Source organism: Saccopteryx bilineata, chromosome X, assembly GCF_036850765.1.
Source record: "Saccopteryx bilineata isolate mSacBil1 chromosome X, mSacBil1_pri_phased_curated, whole genome shotgun sequence".
In the NCBI taxonomy this organism is placed as follows: Eukaryota; Metazoa; Chordata; class Mammalia; order Chiroptera; family Emballonuridae; genus Saccopteryx; species Saccopteryx bilineata.
Genome location: NC_089502.1, coordinates 10774027 through 10795755, shown reverse-complemented (window position 1 = coordinate 10795755; position 21729 = coordinate 10774027). Strand labels below are relative to the sequence as shown.

Sequence of the window (21729 nt, the reverse complement as noted above, 5' to 3'; positions counted from 1 at the left end):
AAGGGGACACTGAATCAAGAAGACATAACAATCCTTAATATATATGTACCAAACCAAGGAGCACCAAAATATATAAGACAGCTACTTATTGACCTTAAAACAAAAACTGACAAAAATACAATCATACTTGGAGACCTCAATACACCGCTGACGGCTCTAGATCGGTCATCCAAACAGAGAATCAATAAAGATATAGTGGCCTTAAATAAAATACTAGAACACCTGGATATGATAGACATCTACAGAACACTTCATCCCAAAGCGACAGAGTATACATTTTTCTCTAGTGTACATGGAACATTCTCAAGAATTGACCATATGTTGGGCCACAAAGACAATATCAGCTAATTTAGAAAAATTGAAATTGTACCAAGCATATTCTCTGATCATAAAGCCTTGAAACTAGAATTCAACTGCAAAAAAGAGGGGGAAAAACCCACAAAAATGTGGAAACTAAACAACATACTTCTAAAAAATGAATGGGTCAAAGAAGAAATAAGATATATACAGACAAATGAAAATGAAAATACGACATATCAGAATCTCTGGGGTGCAGCAAAAGCAGTAATAAGAGGAAAGTTCATATCACTTCAGGCCTATATGAACAAACAAGAGAGAGCCGAAGTAAACCACTAAACTTCACACCTTAAGGAACTAGAAAAAGAAGAACAAACACAACCCAAAACCAGCCGAAGAAAAGAGATAATAAAAATCAGAGCAGAAATAAATGAAATAGAGAACAGAAAAACTATAGAAAAAATCAATAAAACAAGGAGCTGGTTCTTTGAAAAGGTCAACAAAATCAACAAACCCTTGGCAAGACTCACCAAGGAAAAAAGACACAGGACTCAAATAAATAAAATCCAAATTGAAAGAGGAGAGATCACCACGGACATCGTAGATATACAAAGAATTATTGTAGAATACTATGAAAAACTATATGCCACCAAATACAACAATCTAGAAGAAATGGATAAATTCCTAGAACAATACAACCTTCCTAGACTGAGTCATGAAGAAGCAGAAAGCCTAAACAGACCAATCAGCAGGGAGGAAATAGAAAAATCTATTAAAAATCTCCCCAAAAATAAAAGTCCAGGCCCAGATGGTTATACTAGTGAATTCTATCAAACATTTAAAAAAGATTTGGTTCCTATTCTACTCAAAGTCTTCCAAAAAATTGAAGAAGAAGCAATACTTCCAAACACATTTTATGAGGCCAACATAACCCTCATACCAAAACCTGGCAAGGATGGCACAAAGAAATAAAACTACAGACCAATATCTCTCATGAATACAGATGCTAAAATACTAAACAAAATACTGGCAAATCGAATACAACAACATATTAAAAAAATAATACATCATGATCAAGTGGGATTCATCCCAGAATCTCAAGGATGGTTCAACATACGTAAAACGGTTAACGTAATACAGCATATCAACAAAACAAAGAACAAAAACCATATGATCTTATCAAAAGACACAGAAAAGGCTTTCAATAAAATACAACGCAATTTTATGTTTAAGACTCTCAACAAAATGGGTATAGAAGGAAAAAATCTCAACATGATAAAGGCCATATATGATAAACCATCAGCCAACATCATATTAAATGGCATAAAACTGAGGACTTTCCCCCTTAAATCAGGAACAAGACAGGGTTGTCTACTCTCTCCACTCTTATTTAACACGGTGCTAGAAGTTCTGGCCAGAGCAATCAGACAAGACAAAGAAATAAAAGGCATCCATATCGGAAAAGAAGAAGTAAAGGTATCACTTTTTGCTGATGATATGATCCTATACATCGAAAACCCAAAGGACTCCACAAAAAGATTACTAGAAACAATAAACCAATACAGTAAGGTCGTAGGATACAAAATTAACATACAAAAGTCCATAGCCTTTCTACATGCCAACAATGAAATATTAGAAAACGATCTCAAAAAAAGAATCCCCTTCACGATTGCAACAAAAAATTAAAATACCTAGGAATAAACATAACAAAGAATGTAAAGGACCTATATAAAGAAAACTACAAGGCATTGCTAAGAGAGATAGAAAAAGACATAATAAGATGGAAAAATATTCCTTGTTCTTGGATAGGAAGAATAAATATAATCAAGATGACCATATTACCCAAAGTAATATATAAATTTAATGCAATTCCCATCAAAATTCCTATGACATTTTTTAAAGAAATGGAACAAAAAGTCATAAGATTTATATGGAACTATAAAAAACCCCGAATAGCCAAAGCAATCCAAAGGAAAAAAGAATAAAGCTGGGGGCATTACAATACCTGACTATATTATAGGACCACAATAATCAAAACTGCATGGTATTGGCAGAAAAATAGACACTCAGACCAATGGAATCGAATAGAAAGGCCAGAAATAAAACCACATATATATGGTCAAATAATCTTTGATAAAGGGGCCAACAACACACAATGGAGAAAGAAAGCCTCTTCAACAAATGGTGTTGGGAAAACTGGAAAGCCACATGCAAAAGAATGAAACTCGACTACAGCCTGTCCCCGTGTACTAAAATTAATTCAAAATGGATCAAAGACCTAAATATAAGATCTGAAACAATAAAATACATAGAAGAAGACATAGGTACTAAACTCATGGACCTGGGTTTTAAAGAACTTTGTATGAACTTGACTCCAATGGCAAGAGAAGTGAAGGCAAAGATAACTGAATGGGACTACGTCAGAATAAAAAGTTTTTGCTCAGCAAGAGAAACTGATATCAAAATAAACAGACAGCCAACTAAATGGGAACTGATATTTTCAAACAACAGCTCAGATAAGGGCCTAATATCCAAAATTTACAAAGAACTCATAAAACTCAACAACAGACAAACAAACAATCCAATAAAAAAATGGGAAGAGGACACTTCTCCCAGGAAGAAATACAAATGACCAACAGATATATGAAAAGATGCTCAGCTTCATTAGTTATTAGAGAAATGCAAATCAAAACTACAATGAGATACCACCTCACCCCTGTTAGATTAGCTATTATCAACAAGATGGGTAATAGCAAATGTTGGAGAGGCTGCGGAGAAAAGGGAACTCTCATCCACTGTTGGTGGGACTGTAAAGTAGTACAACCATTATGGAGGAAAGTATGGTGGTTCCTCAAAAAACTGAAAATAGAACTACCTTATGACCCAGCAATCCCTCTACTGGGTATATACACCAAAACCTCAGAATCATTGATATGTAAAGACGCATGTAGCCCCATGTTCATTGCAGCACTGTTCACAGTGGCCAAGGCATGGAAACAACCAAAAAGCCCTTCAATAGAAGACTGGATAAAGAAGATGTGGTACACATACACTATGGAATACTACTCAGCCATCAGATCATTTTCAGCAAAATGGTGGGATCTTGATAACATTATACGGAGTGAAATAAGTAAATCAGAAAAAAACAAGAACTACATGATTTCATACATTGGTGGAACATAAAAATGAGACTAAGAGACATGGACAAGTGTGTGGTGGTTACCAGGGGTGGGGGGAGGGAGGACACAGGAGGGAGGGAGGGAGAGAGTTAGGGGGAGGGGGAGGGGCACAGAGAAAACTAGATAGAGGGTGACGGAGAACAATCTGACTCTGGGCGAGAGGTATGCAACATAATTTAATGACAAGATAATCTAGACATGTTTTCTTTGAATATATGTACCCTGAATTATTAATGTCATTCCATTAACATTAATTAAAATTTATATTAAAAAAGAAATGATAGTACAATGCACATTTAAAAGTGTTACTAAAAGACTCAGTAATCATTTTTTTAAATTCAGTATTATTGCTTCTTCAAAGATACTCATTTTTAAAACTTGTATCTTTTTCTTTTTCTTTTTTTTTAGTTTTATTGAGATATAATTGACATACATCACTGTATGAGTTTCTGGTGTATAGCATTAATGTCTTGACTTCCGTATATTGTGAAATGAACAGTTAGCCTCTGTCATCTCATATAGATACAATAAAAAGAGATAGCAAAAACAAAAACAAAAAAAACAAACAAAAAAAAACTGTACCAACCCACAAAATCTACAATTAAGCCTTATGTTGACCAGTTGTAATCAATATACAATAGTAAGCATTGTTTCTTTTTAAAAAAATAAGATTAAAATTTAGGTCATTTAGGCTAGCAGAGAGTATTATGGCTTATTTGGGCATACAGATGAAATCAGTGCTCCATTTAAAAGTAGCAACACTTGCACAGATCAATTTCTGACTTAGTTTGGATGCACTTGAAAATAAACACACTACAGCAGGGGTCTCCAAACTACTTCCCATGGGCCGCATGCAGCCCCCTGAGGCCATTTATCCGGCCCCCACCGCACTTCCAGAAGGGGCACCTCTTTCATTGGTGGTCAGTGAGAGAAGCATAGTTCCCATTGAAATACTGGTCAGTTTTTTTTATTTAAATTTACTTGTTCTTTATTTTAAATATTGTATTTGTTCCCATTTTGTTATTTTTACTTTAAAATAAGATATGTGCAGTGTGCATAGGGATTTGTTCATAGTTTTTTTTATAGTCCGGCCCTCCAACGGTCTGAGGGACAGTGAACTGGTCCTCTGAGTAAAATGTTTGGGGACCCCTGCACTACAGGATAAAGATGAGATTAGGTTCTGTAGGGAGAGAAGAAAGGAAAGTCCTGGATGGATTGCTCAGTTGGTTAGAATGTTGTATGGATTCATAGAGGCTGTGGGTTTGATACATAGTCAGGGCACATACAGGAACAGATTGATGTTTCTGTCTGTGTCTCTCTCTCCCTTCCTCCCTCTCTAAAATCAACCATTATAGCCTGACCTGGCGATGGCGCAGTGGATAGAGTGTCGGACTGGGATGAGGAAGGACCCAGGATCGAGACCCCAGAGTTGCCAGCTTGAGCGTGGGCTCATCTGGCTTGAGCAGAAAGCTCACTAGCATGGACCCAAGGTCACTGGCTCTAGCGGGGGTGTCACTCAGTCTGCTGAAGGCCCGCGGTCATGGCACATATGAGAAAGCAATCAATGAACAACTACGGTGTTGCAACGAAAAACTGATGATTGATGCTTCTCATCTCTCTCCATTCCTGTCTGTCTGTCCCTATCTATCCCTCTATCTGACTCTCTCTGTGTCCCTGTAAAAAAATTAAAAGAAAATAAAATCAACCATTAAAATTCTTTTTTAAAAGAAAGGAAATTCAGCCAACCAATGGCGGCACAGTAGATCAAGTGTCAACCTGAAACACTGAGGTCCCAGGTTCGAAATCCTGAGATCGCAAGCTTGAGTTCATGCTTGCCAGCTTGAGTACAGCATCATCAACATGATCCTAAGGTCACTGGCTTGAGTCCAGAGATTTCTGGTTTGAAGTCTCAGGTCACTTGCTTGAGCAAGGGGTCACTGGTTTGGCTTGAGCCCCCAGGCTAAGGCACACAGGAGAAGCAATCAATGAACAACTAAAGTGAAACAATGATGAGTTACTGTTTCTCACTCTCCTCCCTCTCTTCCTGTCTCTGTTTCCAAAAAATAAATAATAATAACAATAATAATAAGATAAAATGCATTATTTAAATAACAACCAGCCCTCACTTAAAAAATATAACTCACACTCTTATCTGATTGACATCTCTCTCCATAGAAGAATGAATAAATACATCAAGGAATGAACAAATGAATCGATTCTATTTGTAAATCACCCCATTACACTATAGCAAGCTTCTAGAGAGCAATCTGGAAAAATCCTACTTGGTATCATTTGGTTGGCAATTGTGTTACCTTTTACCATTATTATTTTTAGTACCTCTTAATAGGTCTTCCTTTAGCATGTTAGACCCAGCTTTATCTTTCCCACATGCCTACATGGTGCCTGACATATAGTTGGAGCTCAAAGTGATTTCTGAAGGTGCTTAGTAACTTGCCCCCAGCAAGCTGGGGTCACACAAGCTGACTTACAAGACAGAACTTAAGCCTGACCAGGCAGTGGCGCAGTGAATAGAGTGTCAGCCTGAGATGCTGAGGACCGAGGTTCAAAACCCCAACGTGACCAGCTTGAGCAGGAGCTCATCCAGCTTTAGCATGGGATCATAGACTTGACCCCATGGTCACTGGCTTGAACCCAAAGGTCACTGGCTTGAGCCCAAGGTCGCTGGCTTGAGCAAGGTGTCACTCGATCTGCTGGAGTCCCTGTTCAAGGCACATATATGATAAAGCAATCAATGAACAACTAAGGTACAACAACGAAGAATTGATCCTTCTTATCTCTCTCCTTTTCTGTCTGTCTGTCTGTCTCTTTCTCTCGGTAAAAACAAAAACAAAAACAAAAAACAAGACAGAACTTGGGCTTTCTGTTGCTCATAAAGGCAGCCCCATTTCTTTTCCTGCTCTTCACCATTAGGCAAAAACTACAATTCAAGACCATCATATCCTTGTGACCTTCTGGGAGTCCCTTCATTCCAGAGGCTGAAACAGGCCCTGTCCTTAGTGGAGATCCAAACCCACAGCAGGCTAAGACTTTGGAGCCAGAAATGCATTGTGGGCCTTAGACAATCCATTTTAAAGAGTAGGCAAAAGCCCAAACACCACCTGTTTTCAATATGAATGTCTCCATTACGAAACACACATTTTTACTTAGGCCTCAAATTAGAATGAATGCTGAACCAGCCTCCAATTCCCCACCAGCCCAGCCCTCCCCAGAGCAGGGTGCCGCCTGTATAATCAGCTTGCCTGGGCCATGGTGGTCTGGCTGGCATCCACTCATGATGCCCTCAAATCTTAGTGCTCACTCAGCTTATGTGCTATCCACATAGCCATCCGACAAGTCTTGCCATGTCATCAGACAGACTCCTGCTTGTTATTAAAGCAGTGAAGGGGATGAGCCATTCCTTCTCTCTGGGGAACAGCCAAACATGTAGACTAAATGGAAACCATCTTTTTCTTGGCTAGTTATTACAAGGTTCTGGAGACAATCTTGGTGGCACGTTCTCTTGAGGATGTGAAACAGTCCAGTGGCTGGTGTTTTTCAGAACTAATGAGTGATTTGGGAAACTTAGAAGCAGTCTCTAGCGCCCTGCCCTTCCTCTATGCCCTTGCTTCAAATCTGTAAATGACAATGCCATTGCTTTGGCTGAAAACTTTCCTTCCTGTCAAAAAAAAATGCAGATATTTCAGGATGGAACGCACACCATAACCCTCTGGGTCGCGACCCACAGGTTGAGAACCGCTGCTCTGGGGTTTGGGGAGTAGGTGGTAGGAAGAGTCCTATATCTGGGAGGCTGAAGGAGCCTGAAACAAACCTGGCTTCCCTCACATTGCTCTTTCTCTCTCCTTCTTCCTCTCCCTCTAAAATCAATAAATGGATTTTTAAAAAACTGATGACTTTTAACAAAAGAGCAGAACTTGCACTTTCAAAGAGTGTTGGCTCCTCCCAAGTTCACAGGTTCCTTGGGAGGCCATCTGATAGCTCAAGCAATACTGTCACACTCATGTGACTTGAAGCACTGTTCACATGACCTGCCTTCGGAACCCATTTCTGAGCCATGCGAGAAAAGTTCTCTCCTTTCCTATACATCTCATTTTTGAGAAAAATTACTTACCTGACACTGAGGGAACCCCATGAGTACTTGACTTCTTGACACCTACATCACATGCAAAAGTATCTGTAAGTATGGTGATGGAACCCTCTGGCCAGTGTTTCAGACATGGCCTTTACTAACCTCTGGTTATTTAGAAAAACATATTCATCAGTGCTAGAATATATGCCCCAAAGTGGGGGTGAGTCCATGTGTGCTGTAGGCTGGGCAGGCTTTCCCAACTGAGTTGCAAGAGCAGTGGCTTGAGGGAACAACCTAAACTGACACCATGGGAAAAATGAGGGCAAGTCTGTTAAAGGAGAAGAAAAGCCAGGTGTGACTATGGGGAAGCAGGAGTAATCTCCTGAAGGTGATTCCATAGGCTACATCAGGCTCTTGGCCACTGCTAGAATCTGCATTAACTGTAATCCTATAAAGCTGAGACCAATTCCAAAGTCCATGTCTAAACACCGGGTGGCCAGGCCCTAAGAAGGGAAATGGAGGGGAGTGGGGCTGCTGCAAGGAAAGTATCTTTATAACTGGTGGTCGAGGAAGGGAAGACAAATCAGGAAAGTGGTGAAAAGAGGGTGATGACATTATAGATGAAATCAACCTTTAAATAAAAAATAATACTATGTCTCTGATGATGCAACAAATGATCTGCCAATGCAGGCACACTATTAGGCACTCTTCCCAGATGATAATAGAAAAAAAGTTTCCATAGCAACATACTGAGATTTGAAAACAATAGACAATTGACTAGTATCTATGATTCTGGTAAACCTGAGCAATTCCATTTGGCCAGGCAGTGCTCATTCACATAGTATGAGAAGAGTAGAGTCACTGAGATGCAAATGGCCTTTTGATTTCTACCTTGGGTCCTTCCTGGGATACTCCCCCCAGACCCCACCTACTGCAGCACAGTAGACAAGTCTACCAAACCCCTGGACTGTCTTTGCCAAGGTGGGAGCCTTGATTCCCCACTCATCCGAATTCACGTGAACACACGAAACACACCATCCTACTTTGACTTTGTAAGGTGGCACAAAGGGAAATGGTCCCCTTATCCCACAGGGACTGACAGTAATTCAGCGAGGCTTCACCAATTCAACTGAAGAAGGAGCAATGTGGGGCCCATGTACAATGACTACTTTCAAAGTATACTGCAAGGCATTTCCTTCAAACATTCCCCCCCCCAAATATTAGTTATTAGCTTATGCTATGGTCTATTCTCTTGCTAAAATTTAAACCTTTCAGACCAAAAGTGGGTTTGAATTATGAAAAATATCTAAAGATCTTAAATGCAGACAAGCTAAAATTTCCTGGAGTTATTTGGTTGTTTATTTTTTTAGGTATCTCTTGGAAACATATATAAATCTACAAGAAATTTTAGTCAGAAACATATGAAATTTTCCATTTCTAGTGGAAACACTGACAGCAACTTAAGAGGCTCTGGCACCTAATCACTGAACAAACAGTACATGTATGTACACTTTGGAGTTTGCAGAGAACCCTTTCTAATATTTAGAGCTGCCTAGAGATAGAAAGCCATCATAAGTAGTAAGATCCCTGTCACTGGAGGTGTTTAAGAAGTGGTTGGGCAACCACTTGGCAGGAATATTGTCTAGGATAATCAATCAGCAAGGATTCAAAATAGACCTGGATAACTTTTAAGGGACTGTGGGAATTGAGCTGAGCTGGTGTATGTCTAGAAGGTGATAAGCTGATTTTTGTGTAGTTCTCATTCCGGAATCTCTGAAGCTTAAAGAAGTTTCCTATCCCTGCCAAAGTTGCTGATGGCTAACATACTAATATAATACAGTGCTCCACTTCTCCGCCCCAGATGTAGCTAGAGTGCCCTGTACTCCTACTTGTGTTACCGTCTGGTACTGCATCCAATAGCCATTCCTTTCTTCTTCCCTGTCAGTCATCCCCTAATTTGTTTAGAGTCCACCCTCTTCTCTGCAGCCACATCTTTCAGATAGGACTGCCCTCACACCAGGGCATGAATCTTTGTTAGCTTTTATACTCAAAACCTTGGAGCATGTGAGCTGATTATAGGTAGTGAGATGTGAGAGGATGTTTGCTGGAAGAGGGTACCTTCTAGAAAAGATTTTTTTTTTAACTCTTCAAAAGAAACTTGGGGGAGAAATAGTCTCGTATTGCTACAAACAGAAAGTGCTGTGTGAAGATGTATTATTACTACAACTGTTACAGCCATCTTTGTTCTCCAGCTTTATTTAGGCTTTCTAGCCATCTTGCAAACATGAGAGAAGCTATGGTGAAGTTAAGAAAGTTAAAAAACGGAAAGAACCTGGATCCTTGATAATAAAATTTAGAAATAGCCATCCCTGGAGTGTCCTTACATAATTTAATTAATATAATATAATATAATATAATAATATAATATATAATAAATCCCTTTTATATAACTAATTTTGAGTTTAATTTCTCCTTACTTGTAGCCAAGAGCATCTTGAATAATAACACAAACTTTGATTGGATCTTGAGCTCTCAACGTGTTATACAGATGTGGTGAAACCATTCTTTTCATCCATGTAACGGGGCTAGATTATAGAAAAGACATATGAGGGGAGTACTCAGAACCACTCTTTATGCCCAGCACTGGTCTATAAGCATCTCCATACCTGTATCTTTTCTCAGGCTTCCATTTTGGTGTAATCATGCTCAGGTAACTCCTTGATCCCTTATAAAATGAGACTTCTGATGAGTTCATCTCACTGACTTTTCACAGTTGCCTGGCCTTTTCTGAAGTCTGAGGTATGGTGCAGAGCTTAGACTCCATTTAGGAATACTAAATCCTAACCTGTCAGTGTGACAAGATGATTGCAAATTGTCTGATTACTTTCTCCCCATTATTTCTCTGGAGGTATCTCTGACTGACTTCCCAACAGGGCTGTGTGACCTGGATCAAAGTTAAGATTCAAAATTCCTTTGTTTAGCTGATGATTCTCAAAGTGTAGTCTCCAGACCAGTAGCATCACCATCACCTTGGAATTGGGTAGAAATGCAAATTTTCAGGCATACCCCAGGTCAACTGAATCAGAAATTCTAGTGGTAGGCCCTGGCCATCTGTGACTTACCAGTCCCTCCAGGAAATTCTGAAACATGTCAATTGGGAGAACCACTGCCCTAGGCCTTGGTTACTAGCGTGACTGGTAACTGGGGGTGGGGGAGCTCCACAGGGCTCTAACTTAATTATTTTATACTGTGAGGACCCCATCTCATTCTGTAATTATATTTCAATTGCTGTGACTGATGTGATTGTCTATCTCCATCATTAGTGGTGAGCTCCACCAGAGTGGACACCAAGTGTATCTTGCTTTGTAATTGTATACTCAGTGCCCAGCTCATAGTATGTACTCCCTCAAAGTCTGTGCAATGAATGAAGAAGGGCCCTTATAGGTCACAAAAATTACTGGATGGCATATTTTTCTCCCTACAAAATTTAGCAAATTCCTAAAGTGATCATCCAGTTGAGATGTTCAAACTGTACAATATTTTCTAGGCTGAGTACAACTGATAAACTGATCTTCATGTTTCCCCCACTTGAAGTCAGCAATGAAGTCAACTTCAAATTATTCCAGAATGTGACTTCTATTCAGCAAGCTCTCATGCTAGAAAGCCATGAGTATTGGATACTGCTTATTATAGGTTATATATTGGAATACACTTTCCTTTATTCATTTTTGCCAGAGTCTTAACTCTGCAGAACACTAAAGACCCCAGGACCAGTCTAAGAGGGAATATAAAAAGTGTCTAAAAGGTCCTTGGCCTTTTTCTGGGGGGCACCAGTTCAACACTACTCAATCCCAGCCCTTCCAAAACCGCTTTGGATTCTTCAGAGGATATACAGATAGAAGTCTTACCCTGGGCAACACTTCTGCATAGCATCCTCCCTCTCCCTGTCAACTCTGGAACTGTAGATGCTACTCCAGCTTCACTATGTGACCAGGAGAGGAGAGCTTTAATTTACAAAGGAGGTGGCAACTCCCAGGGAATTCAAAGACTGACCAGAAATTGGTAAGAGAGGTGGGATAGATGAGTTAGAGGGGTGGGCAATTAATAGGATGAGAGGTGCTCATCTGAGTGTCCTGCCTGCCCGGCTCCTAGGAAAGAGGCTTAGTGCGTGGAATTTTTGTCCCCTAGCTGCATTGGTAGAGAAGTTAAAAGGTACATTTTAGGAAGGGAAGACAGTAAAAAGGCAGGCAGGTAAAGAGACCATTTGGAGCTTCTCCAGTTTTGAGCCCTTAAATCAGAATATGTCATTATTAGGCACTTAGAATTCTTTCTTGCCAGGAAGAACCCAGCTGTACACTTCCCTGCTCATTTTCTATAAAATCTCAGCCACAAGGCTTTGATCTAAGAGCAGCGTTCCCGCTATTACTTGGCAATGGCAGGTGTAGAGGCAAGTTCCACTTGAAATATGTAGCCCACAGAGAGGGCATCAAGAGCGCAGGTGGAGGCAGGGTCCATCTCAGAGTCCCTGCAGCCAGAGCTTCTTCTGTCCAGGCTCCACCTTGTGCCTGCTACCAGAGGTGGTGCTCAGCGGCCAGGCCTCGGAAATGCAATCATCCTTTATCCAGAGGCCTCAGTTAGCATCGTGCCTGGTGAGAAAGGCATGGTGATGAAGCAGCTCATGGCACCCCAGCCCCCTATAAGGGCTCTCCTTACTGTGGAATACAATAGTGCTTTCATGCCTCCAAAGCCCTGGTGTGTACATCTTCCCAGTATTTCCTCATAACCACATTTTGCAGTAGGCAGTGCAGGGAGCGATTTCTTAAATAAGAGAAAAGCCCAGAAAGAAGTCAAGCAGCTGCTCAGCTGCTTTGTAGTTTGCAAACTGTTACATAGGTAACAAAAGTCATCTGGGTCAGCAGTGGGTAAGCATTGCCCTTTTCAATTCCCTTATCGCAGTAGCTCCTACTTAACTTGAAATATACTGCTCACAAAAATTGAGGGATATCGCTTCATATTCATTTGGAAATATCTCCTAATTTTTGTGAGCAGTATATAGTTGGCCCACTCATCTCACTAACTGGCTGCCTAATGCCTAATGCTTGAAAAGGTTTTTAAACACCCCTGTAGACATAATAGTGAAACTAAGAGACATTGATAAGAGTGTGGTGGTTACGGGGGGGAGGGGGGAATGGGAGAAGGATAGGGGGTGGGAGGGGCACAAAGAAAACAAGATAGAAGGTGACAGAGGACAATCTGACTTTGGGTGGTGGGTATGCAACATAATTGAAAGACAAGATAACCTGGACTTGTTATCTTTGAATATATGTATCCTGATTTATTGATGTCACCCCATTTAAAAAATAAAATTATAAAATTAAAAAAAAATAAATAAAAAAAAAAATAAATAAATAAATAAAAAAAAAATAAACACCCCTGTAATCCCAGGTCCCTGCAGGACGGTGTCTGAGGAACCAGACTCCAGGGATCCTGCTCTGACTTTCTCTCTAGAGTCAGGAGGCCAGAGCAGAATGCCTTGGAGCCCTGGAATGCCTTTGGGGACAGAGCTGTGGAGGTAAGATGGAAGCAATACTTGGAGAAATTTGGATAAAATATGTGCATGTGGCTGGTCAGAATTCAAGGGTTTGATCGGGTGGGAGGTTGGGAGGACCACTTTTAATGTGTCTGACTGCATTATGGGTGTGGAAGTCCAAAGAGGACCCTTTGCGTGGAATTGGGTTGTGTTCACCACAAAATTCCAAATCAAGATTGTTGGGAGAAGGCTAGAGTGTGTAGGATGGAAGGGGAGCTAAATCCCTTTAGTGTACATAGTACAGTGCACATCGTCACCCCAAGGCAACTCACACAATCCATGTTGCATACTTCTACTTAGTTCTTTATATACCCTGGGCATCATTTCAAGTCCTATTTAAGAATTAGTGTTAGATGGTACCAATTTGAATTTTAAATTGCCTTGACTGGCTTCTGAGGGCTTCATATGCACTGATCCCACCCTTCCCTAGTCATGTAGTATAAATCTATCCCCTCTGCTTTTTAGATACATTTCCTTTCTGCTGCTTCATGACCCACACTTATTCCACTACGATGCCCAGACAGTTCATCCCACCTCCCTACCCTTACTCCTGAGGGAATCTGTAGCACTCAAAGGGTACAAAGAACCACTGATGGGTCTTGCCCTCAAGGACCTCACCAGAGAATTCTCTGTGCCTCTCCTGGCAGACCCAGGTGGAGCTCCACCTCCAGGAAGTCACCCTGACCACTGCAGCATGCATTGCACTCCTTTGATCTACAGATCAGCTAAGACTTACATATTCACAGGCATGTGTCCTGGGTTAGCTGTGTCTCCCCAGTGGAATTATGGGCTTTCTGAGGGTGAGGGCCTCATCTTACTTCTATCCTCACTTTTGTCTTCCCATGCAGAGACCAAGACGAGATGTGTCATAATTTATACTACTGCCTCAAATTCCAAGTGGTTCTGGATGCTCACACATTCAGAACCAGAATGGTTGTCATTAGAGACCTCTGATAACCAAGGGTTGGCCTTTCTAGGCACTTCATTTTGGAGTCTGTTCCAATAAAATAAGGACCTTCAAATTCTTTGGTTGGCCTCAAATTACAGTTCTCCAAAAGGGAACTCAGTAGACAAATTATGCAATGTGGGGCACACAAGGGTCCATCCAGCCCTGACTCATGTGTGGGCCAATGGCTGCAGGGGCAGGCTGAAGAAGAATAATGCCTATTGCCTGACCAGGCGGTGGTGCAGTGGATAGAGCATTGGACTGGGATGCGGAAGGACTGAGGTTCGAGACCCCAAGGTTGCCAGCTTGAGCGTGGGCTCATCTGGCTTGAGCAAAAAGCTCACAGGCATGGACCCAAGGTCGCTGGCTTGAGCAAGGGGTTACTCAGTCTGCTGAAGGCCCGCAGTCATGGCACATATGAGAAAGCAATCAATGAACAACTAAGGTGTCGCAACGAAAAACTGATGATTGATGCTTCTCATCTCTCCATTCCTGTTTGTCCCTATCTAACCCTCTATCTGACTCTCTCTCTGTCCCTGTAATAAATAAATAAATAAGAGCAAAGACAAAAAAAAGAATAATGCCTATCTCTACAGCCACTTTAGATACTATTTCATTCCATCATACCACTCTAATCTACCTCTTAAGTCCAGTGGTTTTGCTCACCATCAACTACAGCTGGTTTAAAGAACTGTATAAAGCACTACCCTCTGAGGGAGATAGAACTCCTACTTGCTCAAAAGGGATAATTTACTAATTCTAAGGGGAAGTTTGCCTTTAGTTAGAGGAATTCACCCTTCCCATGCCCCCCTACTTATAGTTTGAGTTACATGGCCTTCAACCTTTGCAAACTAGAGAGGTATTACTTGCCTTCTGTTTGGAGGCAGAGCCTTCACTCCCTGCTGGTCTTAAATGTTTCTCTCTAGACCTTGTACCCAAGTTTTGTATCAAGATCAGACACCAGAGCCTGAGTACACCTAGATCAAGACCTTTCCACCTTTTCTTCCCAGCCTATTCTGCCCGATGGGCACGCTGGGGCATGTGTTCAGGAAATAATCGACAGAAGACCCTAGGTTCCCTACCTGGGTAGAAAATATCAAAATCTCTTGCCCCTAGTGTGCACTAATGCCATTCCAGACAGAGAAAACTGTTATAAACCTCATTTACAGCAGTAACTGTTAATTATGTTCTGTGTGTACAACCTCTGACCCAGGTATAACTTTAGGAGTGGAATGTTCTCCAGAGCTCTTAAGAAGCCCACATCATATTCACTGGGTTCCATTTAACCCAAGATTTATTTTCCTCCTCACAATGCTCCAAGTGATTAGGCAGGTATGAATTTTCCCTATGTAAACTCTGTGATTTTTCTCAACAGGTTGTGTTTAAGTATTTAGCAAGTTGACCCTTCCCAATAATGCAGCTGCCAGGGCACTTCCAGAATCCTTTCACACAGGGTCATATGAGGCTGTCCTGGGGAGGAAGGATAGGGTCACTTGACGTAATATCAGCTCTTCCAGAACTACCAAAGGTTACATGGTCCCCATGCACAGTCATCTGAGCTCTTTCTGCATTAAATAGCACTAAGCAAGGAGCCACTGTGAGATTAGAAAACCTTTTCACCATTATGATTTATCTCCAGGTGGTCCTGCTATAGTCAGGTAAGCCAAGTCAACCACTGTCTGCCATGACCCCTAACCTGGCCATTCTGCAGGGCCAGGAGAGATGACATGCCTGACAAGTTCATTTCTTCTTGATAATTCAGACAATGTGGAATTAGGGGAAAAGGGTAATGATCAGAAGAAAAGTGGCACCTGAAATAAATAGGCTCTGGTAGCAGATCAACCCATTCCCAATCATCCTCTTGCATTTTTTACCTGTCACCCCTTGGGCAAACAACCTAACTTCGAGTCCTTTTAGGCATCTACAAAAATGGAACAATTTATACTCTGCAGGATGGCATGATATAATCGACCTGGTTGGCCTTGGTGACAGGAACACAGATCATGCTCACTTGAGAAATGACAGGTGAACAAACAACAACCTTTTCTTTTTTTACAGAAATAGTATGTCCAAAATAACGTGTTTGGTTTTGGTTTTTTGTTTCTTTGGGTTTTTTTTTTTTTTTTTTTTTTTTTTTTGCAGCTGCCAGAATTTGTTGCAAAGTATTCATAACTGAAACTGCAAAGTAGTGATTTTTCATTATTTATTTTTTAAAATATGAGAGCAAGGGCAATGAAGGCCTTTAAAGGCAAATGCAGTGAAAGAGGGTTGAGATCCTAATGTGTGTCCATCAACTGACCATGATTATTTCTTTGTGGTCAACCTGACACCAACTGCCCTAAGCAGTGAGTCACCAAGAGCAGCATGTTATCATCAGTTTTAGGTTATCTGTGGTGAGGAAGAAAGCAAATTCCAGGCAATGGTAAATCTAAGAAATTCTATCTGGAATGCATTTTATATGGCATGTGTGTATTTTTTCTTGGCAGAACTTACCTTCCTAATTATGTTTCCCTTAAGCTATCATTAAAATCAGTCTGCATTTCACAAACATACAGCCCTGACAGCAGAAGGAAGACAGCCCATAAGCAACAGGGTAAGGTCTACCTCTATACCTGGAATTCATTGTGTGAAAATACTCAAATGAATCTCTGTATATAGATGTGTGTGTGTGAATGCACACACACATGTGCACACACAGGAGACTTCTAATCCTGTCGTGAAAGAAACAGTATCACAAAATGGCAAGGAAGTTGTAGCAAAACTTCCCTTCTTCAAAGCCCACAGATCAAGACCAAAAAACCCTTTAGAAAAGTATCACGGGTCATCATTCATTTCCTTTATCTTTATTCTTTAACCCCATCATCAGCTTTTACCTGGTAGGACTGATCCTTGAAAACCTTTCTCTTTCCAACAATCTTGTGCTCTTTCCAGAATTCCCAATATTTCTTTCTAAAATGTCAAAGCAGAGTAAAATGTGTATTTAATTATGCACATGGGCACTCATCCTGAGAAATGGATTTCTGTAGATTTTCCTGATTAATGCTCAACTTAGAAGTCTCTTCGAACATTGATGAGTGAAAATTCAACCTGACATGAAAACTGAACTTGGACAATTATTTACATATTCTAACGACTCCTTCACCATTGGACAGATAACTCATGCAGTAACCAAGATCTAGCCACAAAATTTCCCAACACTAATTTCATCATCATCTTGAGTGACAGCGGATGATACTTCAAGCCATTTGGTATTGAGAAAATATTAAAAGTACTTCATTCTGATAGAATGAGTAAATTCCAGGACACATTTCCTTTGAACCATCCCCCAGCATTAACAATGACATTAATATGCTCTGGTCAATGTCTTCTTCACTTCAGAAAATATGGAAACAAACTTCCAAAAATTAACCTTAACATGAACAGAGAGCATCGTAATTGTGCACTCCAGGATTATAGACGTATAAAGTCAAACTGCTTCTCATTCAATTCAATGTTTGTTTCTTGAAAAATTACCTAATACAGGCAAAATGTAGTAAAAAGTCTAAAATGTGGTACCACTAAAAAGCCACGACTTTAAAAAAGAAAACTGTATCTTTAGGGAATCCTCCTCTAAATACTTGAAGTTAAAACAAAAAATAGTAAGACATAATATGTCACATTTTGTGTAAAAAAAGAGAGGTAAAAAAGAAATATTCACATTTGCTTTTGTGTGTGTGTGTATGTATACACACATACATATATGTATATATATATACATACATATATAAAGAAACTTAGGAAGAGGATGTATATAAACCACTAATAAGTTTATTAGTATAAGAGGATAACTGGGAAGAATTAAAAGGAAAATGTTCACTCTATACCTTCATATATATTGGTTTTTAAACGCTACCAATAATTATCTACTTAAAATCTAAATTAGACAATATTATATAGCACTTGCCTTACTAGCGGGCTTAAATACCTATGTTATTAAAAATATCTTTCAGATATTTTTCACATATACAAAAAGGATTTTTAGAAAAAAATATTAGGAGTTTTCCCGACTGGTGGTGGCGCAATGGATAGTGTCAACCCTGAATGCTGAGGTCTCTGTTTCAAAACTCCAATGGGCCACTGGCTTGAAATGGGGCTGCTGGCTTGGCTTGTGCCTCAGAGATCAAGGCACATATGAAAAGCGGTCAATGCAAATGTACAACTAAAGTGAAGCAATGACAAGTTAATGCTTCTTTCTTCCCTGTTTCTCTCTCCCCTCTTTCTCTTATTCAAAAAAGTAATAATAATTAGGAGTTTAAAAGTAGGAACTAAATTTGTAAAGTGTATCATAGAATGCTGAATTATGGTTTTTTCCCCCCACTAAGTTCTAAGTTGGAAGAATTTCACCAGTGCTTTTTTCTTATTTCAAAAAAAAAGATAAAGTTGTCTTTGGTAATTTGGCATTTGCTTGAGTGATAATACACGCACAGACAAGAGCTTCTATAATAGATACTCTTATTGACATATTACATTCTCAGCTATGCAAATAGACATATTCTACACAAAAGAGAAATAATTTTGTGTAATACCATCTACACCTATTTTTATTTTGGTCCTATAGTCACTAGTGATAAATTTTACTTTACATATAAACAGATTTCTAATACTCAGAAACTAAAGTCAAAAGATACAAGTCAATGGTTTGCACTCTTCCTTTTATCAGAATAATAGGTGCTAATTACCATTCTTGAAAGCAGATATAAATTTAAGAGTCCAAAAATGCTTTTTCTTAAGGTAGAGAGTGGGTGAAGTGTTTGAAAGAAAAAGAATTTAAAAGTGACTTTGTAAAACACAAACCCTTCACATGCTATTTATTAACTGAGGCTTTGGAAAAGTCAGTTCTTCTAACATAGCTTTTATTCTACCTCATACTGTGAACTCTTAAGGTTTTAAAATATTCAACTTGCCTTTATTCTTTTTTTTTGGGGGGGGGAGAAGGGGGTAAGCCTGCCAACTGGATAAAAGCCAAGAGTTATCCAGACAGACCTGAATGGAAAAATCTACGATTTGTTTATTTCATAGTTCAAGTTCAAAAGCAAGAACCAATTTAAATAATAAAAGAGTAACAGGAAAAAAATGCAAAGAAAGAAAACAAATCAGTAAGAATCCAGAAGAACCTTCAAGAATATTTAATTCGGAAAATGTTATTGGTGTAGAGAAATTGACTGAAAGAAAAACAGCTGGGCAGAGTTCAGGTTTTAAATTAAAAACAATCTAACGAAGTCTATGGGGATAACTCTTTGAGCCACATTTTGGAGACCAGATTCATTTCTACCAAGTAAAAGTAATAGTAGTCTAAGCTATAAAGGAAATTCCTCACAACTGAGGTAGTTACTAAGTATCAGCACATTTTCCAAGTTTTCACAAGGCAGCTTAGCTATTTACAATCCATTTTCCCTCATACATAAATGGAGTGCCTTTTCAATTTTATGTGATTTGTTAAAAAAAAAAAAAAAACCACTTATACAGACCAGCCAGAATATGCCTATTTTATTAACATCATGCTTTAATAAATAACTGGCTACTTCTAATAAAATTAAGCCTCTGTTTACAACAGCCTCAATATCCATTTTGACCATTATGCAGAATTTGGTGTAAAAAATTGAATGAAATGTAGACCCTGAGCTAGCAAGTAATTATGTTTCAATATAAAAATAGAGAATTACTCTTATAACTGAAGATTGAACAACACAAACAACCTCTCTGTGGGTTTTTACTTCGGTAGAATTTGTTGGGATCTTAATGGCTGTCTAAAGCAGGAAGAGACTTGCAGAATCTTCTTCTTTCTGAAGACTTTTGGAAACTCCTTTTAAAGTGATTTGTTACATTCTCCTAGTTTAATGAGCTGTCATTTGGTAAGTACACAAGGAACGTTAACGTTTCCTAAGGGGCCAAGGCAGTTGCTGGTCTTTGACCTCGGACAACAGGTATGGACTTTGCCAGTTCACCACGTGGCTAAGGGTCACCACTAAGATGTAGTCTTCTGAATTCTACCTACTTCCACTCCCTCCCCTCCAAAACAAAACAAAACAAAACAAACAAAAAACAAGAAAATATGAAAAAAGTCTGGACACTAAGATCTCCCAAAAGTGGGCTTCTTGGTTGATAGGTAGCACACAGCTATGAACCACTAAACGAAAGTTCTTTGCCTTTCTGATCAGAGGGGGGCTGAGCAAAAAAAAAAAAAAAAAAGATTCGAGTAAGACACCTTAGACTTCTTTATAAAATCTGGTATCCCAAAATGAATGCAAATACAAATGCACAAAAACTTTGCTCAAGTGTTAATACTATTTCCTCAGCACAGACCATACCCACCCCAGTTCTACCTAGCCCCCAGCAGACAGCTCTCTCTGTATGGCTGAGTTTGAAATCTGGAACACTGTTATGAGGGGGATCAAATGAGATAGTTGGTCACTTATTTCTGCTATTGGGATATCAATTCAAAGAGGGTCAAGTGTGGACATGAAGACCAGCATACAATGAATTGCATACCTGCCTGGATGATAAAAAAAAAAGCAAAACTCACCTCTAAACAAAATGTGAACATGTGATAACTGGGATATCCTATATGGCTTTATATCTTTCAGGGAAAATTTATCAAGAATGTTCTAAATGACTTACACTAAGTGGGTTCAAGAAATGAACCTATATGTAATCTTACTTTATGCAGTTCACCACAACCAGAATGAGTTGTCTGCAGTCTCTTCCAGTCACTAGGTACAAATGAAACAGAACATTCTTCTTTCATTGATGCTTGAATACAACCTGACAAGTGGATTAGAAACCTCTTGTGCCTTCACATTCTGTCTAATGTAAAAAAAAATCCACCTCTTCCTCTCTCCAGATAAGGCAAGTAAAACAACAGGGATAAATGGAAATTTTACTGCTTATTGGGCTTTTTCTTTTAATAAGATAACATGATAAATAAAACCTGCTTCTGTACAGCTATTTAATATTTCAGAAATACGTACATGTTACATGCCAAGAAAGGACCCTGGTTTTCTTGTAGGAAACAAGGTGAAATCATAATTGAAGGGAAAAAAACTCCACAAACAAAAACAAACAGTAAAGAAAAACAAGAGTGATAAAATCACAAATGCACAACTACAGTTCTGCACCTACACTGCTAGCCACATTTAACATGATTGTGGGGAAGCAGGAACTTATTTTATGTACAAGTCCTTTTTCCTCATAAAACTGAATGAAAAATGATAAGGTCAGAATTTCTTAAACCAGTGGCCACATAGTAAAAATTGTACATTGTTGTCCATTTGTTTGAAAAGCAAAGTCACTACGATGATATAAAAGTGATAACCGGTGCACTTTTTAACTTTTTGATCATGAACACATTTTCTCTAATATTGAGAATTATCTCCACTCTCTCTGCATAACCAGAACCAAGATGCAGAAGACAGTGAGGAGGTAGGGCTGTGCCTGAACACGGGCTCCAGCGCGACTGGCATTATCGTTGGCATTCTTCGCAGAGTGGTCAGTTGTGTTATACTCAAGCTCCGAAGGGCAATGCTGATACTCACATCCACTTCCACTTCCTTCTCCACTGCTTTCATCATCTATTTAAAAAACAAAACCAAAC

The 21729-nt window shown here is 39.5% G+C and overlaps 1 protein-coding gene across 1 annotated transcript in view; it reads right to left on the bottom strand.

Annotated features, from left to right (window-relative positions):
- Positions 1–19580: 19580 nt before the first annotated feature.
- GPC4 (glypican 4) overlaps positions 19581–21729 on the bottom strand; it is a 134172-nt gene continuing 132023 nt past the window's right edge. Inside the window, exon 9 of the mRNA XM_066249289.1 lies at positions 19581–21706. Within this exon, the coding sequence (XP_066105386.1) occupies positions 21504–21706 (203 nt within the window). The 3' untranslated portion in view covers positions 19581–21503. The remainder of the gene's footprint in view (positions 21707–21729) is intronic.